General features: G+C 44.4%; 1 protein-coding gene across 2 annotated transcripts in view; it reads right to left on the minus strand.

The window, feature by feature from the left end:
• Nucleotides 1-7802, minus strand: part of Cnksr3 (CNKSR family member 3) — a 93412-nt gene that overhangs the window by 37097 nt on the left and 48513 nt on the right. For both annotated transcript variants that reach the window (XM_029532791.1, XM_021220887.2), the window contains exon 2: nt 4714-4877. In XM_029532791.1, coding sequence (XP_029388651.1) covers nt 4714-4877 — 164 coding nt within the window. The remainder of the gene's footprint in view (nt 1-4713; nt 4878-7802) is intronic.

Below are 7802 nucleotides of genomic sequence, written 5' to 3' on the forward strand. Positions count from 1 at the left end.
AGCATACATGCACAATCTATACATCTACAGCATACATGCACAATCTATACATCTATAGCATATATGCATAATCTATACATTTATAGCATGCATGCACAATAGCATACATGCACAATCTATACATCTACAGCATACATGCACAATCTATACATCTATAGCATACATGCACAATCTATACATCTATAGTATACACACACTCAGGAGTTTGCAGTAACTTTCTCTTTCACTAAGAAATGACTGGTTAATAACAACATACAGCTTTGGTTTTAGTGAAAATAACTTTAAATAGACTTTATGGGAGGTTTAAATTTATAATGCTTCTAGTTTTAAAAAAATAAATAAATAAAAAACTTTTAGGGGCTGGAGAAATGACTTGGTAGTTAGGTTAGGGTCAGTGGCTGCTCTTTAGCGGACCCGTGTTCTGTTCTCCGCACCCAAATGGCTGGTCACAGCCATCATGACTCCAGTTCCCAGGAAAACCAAGGCCCACTTCTGCCTCTGCAGGCACTGGGCACATATGCAGACAAAACATCCAAACACAGAGAAGGGAAATAAGTTTTACAGCATTAATTTTAAAAAGTTGGAGGGGCGCTGGGCGGTGGTTGCACACGCCTTTAATCCCAGCACTTGGGAGGCAGAAGCAGACAGATTTCTGAGTTCAAGGCCAGCCTGGTCTACAGAGTTAGTTCCAGGACAGCCAGGGCTATACAGAGAAACCCTGTCTCAAAAAACCAAAAATAAAAATAAAAAAAAACAACTTAAGAGGGGCAGAAGAGCTGTCTCAACAGCTTTGAAAGTTTGTATAAGTTTCAAAATATTTCCTGTAGTAACATCAATATTCTATCTAAATCTTATACTCACTTTTTCCCCCTGTCACTGGCTTTTTTTCTCTAAAGTTTAAAATAGAATATCCTTATTCAATGGAGAAGAAGAAATAAGGATAGGTTCCCATCATGGCTTTTAATGTCAAAACTTCACAATTGAATGGCTCAGGAATCTACTGGACACACATGTTTGGAAGGGAAGGCCTGTGCCCAGTGTGCCAGGGACCGCTCCCTCACTCTGTCAACTACCCAGGTGCCGACAACTATCGATAGTATTCACTAAAAAAGGAGCAATTAAACTTTAAAGGTATCATACATAGCTTTGCCTCTTCTTCTCTCCAGTGCTTCAGGCTCTGGAATCAAAGTAAACTCACTGCCTACATCTACTAAATGGTAACCCAAGAAATATGTCATTTATAGTTTTCTGTATATTATCAGCCCAAGCAAGAGCAAGTCAAATAAAAATGACCGGCAAAACTCCCCTGATGCCTAACATCTTTCCATCAGAGAGAGAAACTGTTTTGAATGATGTGTTATAGGTAAATGATGACTGATGAATGGCCGGAGGGGGAACACAATGCAGATATGCTATGGTGGTCTACACAGCCATTTCCCTGAACTGTTACCAACCTGGGATGGCATCACTCAACACTGGTACAACCCTGTTCACAACACCTCTGTCTTCCACCTTTTTAATCTTCAGGAAGCCAGAATTTCACCCACTTGGTAAAGAGCATGTGTCTCCGTGACGTTTGTCACTGACCACTGAATGTTTCCCGCCAATGCTGTCCAACAGAACTGTCGCAGTCTTGTGTTCCAATATGGCGGCCACTGGCACCTGCAGCTACTGAGTGCTTGTGATAAAGCTAGCATAACAGAGAGCTAACTTTTATTTAATTAGTTAGTCCTCACGTAAGCAGCCAGATGAGGCAAAAGCTTTCTCAAGAGAACAGAGCAGCTATGGTGTGTGTCAGTCACCCTCTGCCCCTGAAAGGGGAGGGGGGCACTTGAACTTGGGATGGTATCCCTTCTTACCCTCTAGCTACAAACGACGAGTTTGGAGACTCCTTCTCCCTGGTTTAGGTTATTCTCTATTCTATCCATTTTTATCATTGCTCTAAAACTTTCCAATGATTTCTTACCCCTACATCCTTCCTTAATCCAACTTCTGCTTACTTCCTGTCCATCCCCCCCCAAAAAAAAAAAAAAAAATCAACAGCCACTAACACTAGTTTACCTAGAAACCTCTTTAGAGCACCAGGGCCAACTACAGCTACACAGTAACTGATCTGCAAATGAATTATTCAATGCAAAACACTCTCAGGTAACCATCCAATGATCTGCATGGCAGCAGATTAAATAAACACTATGATGCTGTGTTATAACAGTATTTTATTAAAGATTATATGAAGACTGAAGATATTTAATGAAGCCATGTTAGACTCTCTCCCACCAAAAAAAAAAAAAAAAAAAAACATTCACTTGCAGACTCGGGAGGAGGGGTGCGACCCCTCATCCTCCGGCAGGGAAGTCAAGGTGTACTGCTGTTCAGGGTAGGTCACTGGCGAGACTGAGGTCAGAGCCTGGTCTACAGAGGAAATTAGTAGGAAATTGTAGGAGATACAACACAGCTTTAGGTTCTGGCCTGGGTCCAGCTTTGTTCATTTCAGTGCAACGCTTTAAGAGGAAGCAAAAAGAAAAGCCTAGCGAGACTGTCCACCGGGCCTCTGCTATTTCCCCTCCTCCTGAGACACACAACTGCTCGCAGCTGACCTATTCTCGTCTACATGCTACAAATTTCAAAGCAGTTTTCTTGTCCTCAAAGTATACCACAACCAAAAAGACAGACGCAACGGCACAGGACATTCTAGCAGAAAAGACTGCAAGGCTGTGTTTCCCGGAAAGTGTAACAGAAGTAAACTCAAGCATGTTTGGCTCTGAAGAGCAGACAGTTTAATAATAAACAGGATGCCCAGGCATATCCCCAGCCATGCAGAACACCCATGAGTGTGTGACCACATCTACAGTGACAGTTAGTGTACAGATGAGGGGAACAGACACCACATTCCCCCAGGAATCAGAAGGAGTAGCTGGGAGCAGAGCCAAGATTAGGATACAAAAATCCTGCTTCCCGGGCCAGCACGCAGACCTCTTGGCCACTGTGTCTCCCTTGTGACAGCTCATTTATCAACCACAAATAATTTCCCCATTACTCTCCTAAACAAGAGCTTCACATCTCAGAGCAGAAGACAAGGCTCTGTCCATTTTAAGAAAAAGAATACTCGCAATGCAGCACGTATTATATAATCGATGGAATGCAGGCCAGCAGTGGCAACATCCCCACACACTCATTCCCACCATTCTGGGTGATGTAATTGTATATCCCCTTGGCTCAGCTTCAGAGTATTACTAAACCAGCCTGAATGCTGGGGAGGGGGAGGGGTGCCAACCCCGACAGTTAAGTGAACAGTTTCCTAAAGTGTGGCACCATGACAAGAGACCTGAGTCCCACCCATGCCAGCCAGTTTGTAAACAAACGCCTTTATGGGTGTTTTTACACCACACCTGAATGAATTACTTAGGAACCACAGGTATAGCCATACAGGACTTGGGCAGAGTTCACACGCCTGCCCTCTACAGCGAAGCTCTGGAGCGAAGTTCACATTCCTGCCTACCTAGCTGCCAGTTCTTTGGTTGATCATGTGGAGCACAAACACCAGTTAAGTTATTTAAACAGAGTATCTGTGAAACTCGCAGTGCTTTTTATAGTCACAGAAACAGACGTGGACATATAGCATTTTTCATTTCGACCTTGAAAATGGTATCCTCATTAACAGCTGTCTCCATCATTCCGTGCTTTATAAAAGATTGAAAATAAGCCTAACACAGACACGTGGGTTTTTTGGGTTTATTTTTTGTAACAGACAACACTTTTCTGTACATGAGACAATAAACACTTTGGGTTTTGGGGGTACATGTGGTCTCTGTTAGAGAGACTCCATTCTGGCCTTGCAACACAAAGGCAGCCTCGGATAGTGAATACATCCACGACTGTGCACACTGAGTTCTAATAAGACTTTATCAACAAATGGGGGTGTGTTGCTTATGTGAGTGGGTGTAAATGTGGATAAAGGCTAAGAGGCTAGAAATATGACCAGAGAGGTGCAGGGGGAGAGTGGGGTAAACAAAAAAGATAAATGTCCCAACAAGGAGGGAAAGAGCCTGAGGGAAGAAGGGCGAGTACAGAAGACAAGGGTGGGGAAGAGAGGGAAGAGGAGAACCTACTCAAATATGCTTTGCTTAAAAAACACCATGTTATCTAATACCTTGCATGCTAATTTTTAAATTCCTTCATTCACTCAGAGGGAAAAGAAATGGCTTAGGGAAGATGGCTCAGACAGTTGATAATACTTGCCTTGTAAGCATGAGCCCTAAGATCAATGTCCAGCACACAGATAAAAGTTAGGCTCAAGGCCACAGAGTTGAATTCCAGGGGTTGGAGAGGTGGGAACAGAAGGACCCCTGGGGTTTACTAGTCAGATAATCTACTCTTAACTGGTGAGCTGGAGGCCAATGAAAGACCCTGCCTCAAAGGTGGACAGCGTGTCCAAGGGTAACGCTCTAAATTGTCCTTCATCCTCCACACAGACATACACACATGCACGTGCATTTAACATGTAAGCGAACACTCACACAAACACGTGCATGCACACAGGCACGCATACAAGTGTGCCAGACTAAGCTCACGGCTTATCAACTGCCAGCTTCCCTTCTAGAAGCTGCCTTGTCTTCTCCTCTGATGGTCGGCTGATACTTCTTTCCATCCTCCTAAGAACGTGAGGATGGGCTGAACTGCAAGAGGAAACAGGTGACCTTCTCCCGGACTAACCAGTGCACAGAGAAGGTCCACAGCCTCCAACACCAGCTCTTGGTGGCCGATCCGCGTAACCCCCAATTCCTCAAGATCCTGGTGGGAGATTTTCAGCAACTGCTCCCCGTCTATCTTCTCCCGCTCAAACTTGTGCACATACGGCTGCAGGCAGTCATCCAACCCTAGGAAAATAAACGGTGGAAAGCCCATTACTGTCACGGTGTCACAGTGCCCCAAGCATTGCCCACACTTAGCAATTGTTGGACGTGTGTCCCACCTGAAGGACCCCTTCCTGGTGAGATCTTATCTCAAATAGGTTGGACATGGGCACTGCAAACTTTCAAATGGATCCAGCGCAGCATGGCTTTCTGACAAACACTTCCCATTTCCTGACAACCAAAGGGATAAACACCAACCGCCAAGGATTTGAACCATTGATATCTGTATTAAATGCATGCTATTTGTTTGCTAAGCAACCCTTCTCTGGGGACAGCATTCCTGCCAATCAAGATATCTGTAACTGTGACTGATACACAGCCAGCCCGGCAACAATACTCCAGTGCCAGAATCGGAGACAATCAAGTGACTTAAGCGGAGCCAATCATGATCTTCCTTGATATATGATATGCAGATACGAGAAGACAGAGCCCAGTTAGAGGTCACGGGACACAGCCCTAGTAGTCGGGCAGCACTTCTTTTGGTCAGTTTTCTGAGAATAAACCCATTTGAGAAAGAAAGAGAAAATATTCTGATAGCCTTCTATCCTAAAAATCTCCCACTAAAACTGAAATGAATTCCCTGTCTGGCTTAAGCCTGTTTGTATTGCATGTCTGTCCACTGTAACTGAGAATTTTGTGATGAACAGACTTTAAGGGACAGGATACCAGTCTCAACACCAGGGATTTTTCCAGGTTAAATACTACTGTAAGTAATGTCTCATCTTAAAGCTAATAAAGCAGCTAACATGAAGAGACCCAGCAGCCTTGGGAATCTATTCCTGTGTACAGAACTCCAGGTCAACTTCTTACCATGTTTTTATGGGGAAAAATATTACTCCAAAGCAACTAATCTGTTTGACCTTAGTAAGAAGTCACCTTACTATTTCAAAAGACTCTATTTATGTAAGATGAAAAGAGACAATGAAGGACAGACATTCAATATAACTGATCAAATCCGGTGGAAAACATCCCTGAGCCCAACAGAGATGTGTGTAGATGAACACGTGTGTGCAGACACACAGACATTCTTGCAAGCACATGTCCATATCTCATTCGACCTTTTTAAAAACTGTCACGTGGATGGGTATCTCTCGAAGTTGAAAAAAGTGTACGTAAATTCCTTCATTTACTTTTGGCAATGCTCAAGCCCATGGGTCCTAAAATCTGACATGAAAAGACCACCTTTTATCTCTGCCCCACAAACTTCCACCACTCCCCTCCTGATGAGACACACAGACGAGAACAGAAGTTCTGAAACTTCTAGCAGCCGTGATGGTTTGTAGATGCTTGGCCCAGGGAGTGGTACTGTTTGGAGGTGTGGTCTTGCTTGGAGTAGGTGTGGCCTTGGAGGAAGTATATCATTGTGGGCGTGGGCTTCAAGACCCTCATCCGAACTGCCTAGAAGATAGTCTTCTGTTAGCAGTCTTCAGATGAAGACGTAGAAATCTCAGTTCCTCCTGCACCATGCCTGCCTGGATGCTGCTATGCTCCTGCCTTGATGATAATGGACTGAACCTGTAAGCCAGCCCCAATTAAATGTAGTCCTTATAAGAGTTACCTAGGTCATGATATCTATTCACAGCAGTACAACCCTAACTAAGACAGGAGGCATGAAATACAGAAAGGGGAAACGGCAAAACCCTCTACCTTCCCTGAGCAGACATCTATACAGCCCACTCCAACATCCTTGGAGTGTTGTCTGTGGCACATAAGGTAGGCAGACAGTGGACGTTAAGAACACTAGTAGGTTATGTGACAGATGCCCCACCTGGGGTCAAAAAGGCCATCCCACCATTGGCCCACCAAGTGTCTGTCATCTACCAATGGATCTACCTGTAGCAGGAAACAGTGACAAAGGATAAGACTCGGGGAGAGTCCCCTAGCTCTCTGTCTTGGCTTCCCAGATGAAGAAATTAAAGCCCCTAGTAGACCTGTAAGGTGCCACAGTCACACATGAAGGAGATGCCATGGGAATCGATTCTGCCTTTGCTTCTCCTCAGTGCAGGGCAAAGACAGAAGACTGAATTAGTCTAGGGTCTGTGGGCCATGAGTCTTGCTCTTTCATGGTCTGCCCCGTCCAGTACTTGAGGCATTGCATCACGGGATTATACAAACTCTTTCTCAGCGCCTTCCTGAATGAGTATAAAAGTCTAATCACAAAGCCGTTATTACCATCCAGCCGCAGACCCTTAGCTGTCTGTAGGTCCTTCGGATCTCAATGAACAAAAATGGGAGAAGCACAGACAAACCACCATAAAATATAGTCATCTCTAAGCCTTGTTGAGAGCAAACCTGGTACTCTCCTCTCCTCCAAGATGCTGCCTTCCCTAGCCTACTCCTAAACTTTAAAAGGATGTTTCATTAGTCATTAGTTCATGACAATTACATCACACTTAAATTTTCTTGAAACTGAACAGTGTCCAACTAAAACTCCTATACCGACGGCAACTATATTTAGAGAATCTCCCGATGAAGATGCTGGCATGCTTTCAACCCCTGTGACTGGTGTCCTTGCAAGGCAAAAAGATAAAGACACAGCTACACAGAGACAGGGGAAAAGATGACCATCAACAAGCCAGGGAGAGAGGCTTAGTCCCAGCCTTCCAGCCTTGGGAAGTGTGAAGACATTCATCCCCCCCATGGACCAGTGGGGCTGATACAGATGCTCATGCTGCCAGAAAAGATCATTACTCAAAATTCAAACACAATGCTAACAAACAGACTGGTTCACAGTACAACCCTAACTAAGGCAGGACGCATGAAACGTCATGGACAGAACCAATTCTCCTGTCAAACTTAGAACAAAGGGCCGGGAGTGTGGCCTGAATGCTACCGTGTTTGGCTAACACACACACACACACACACACACACACACACACACACACACAC

Source organism: Mus pahari, chromosome 21, assembly GCF_900095145.1.
Source record: "Mus pahari chromosome 21, PAHARI_EIJ_v1.1, whole genome shotgun sequence".
Taxonomy (NCBI): domain Eukaryota; kingdom Metazoa; phylum Chordata; class Mammalia; order Rodentia; family Muridae; genus Mus; species Mus pahari.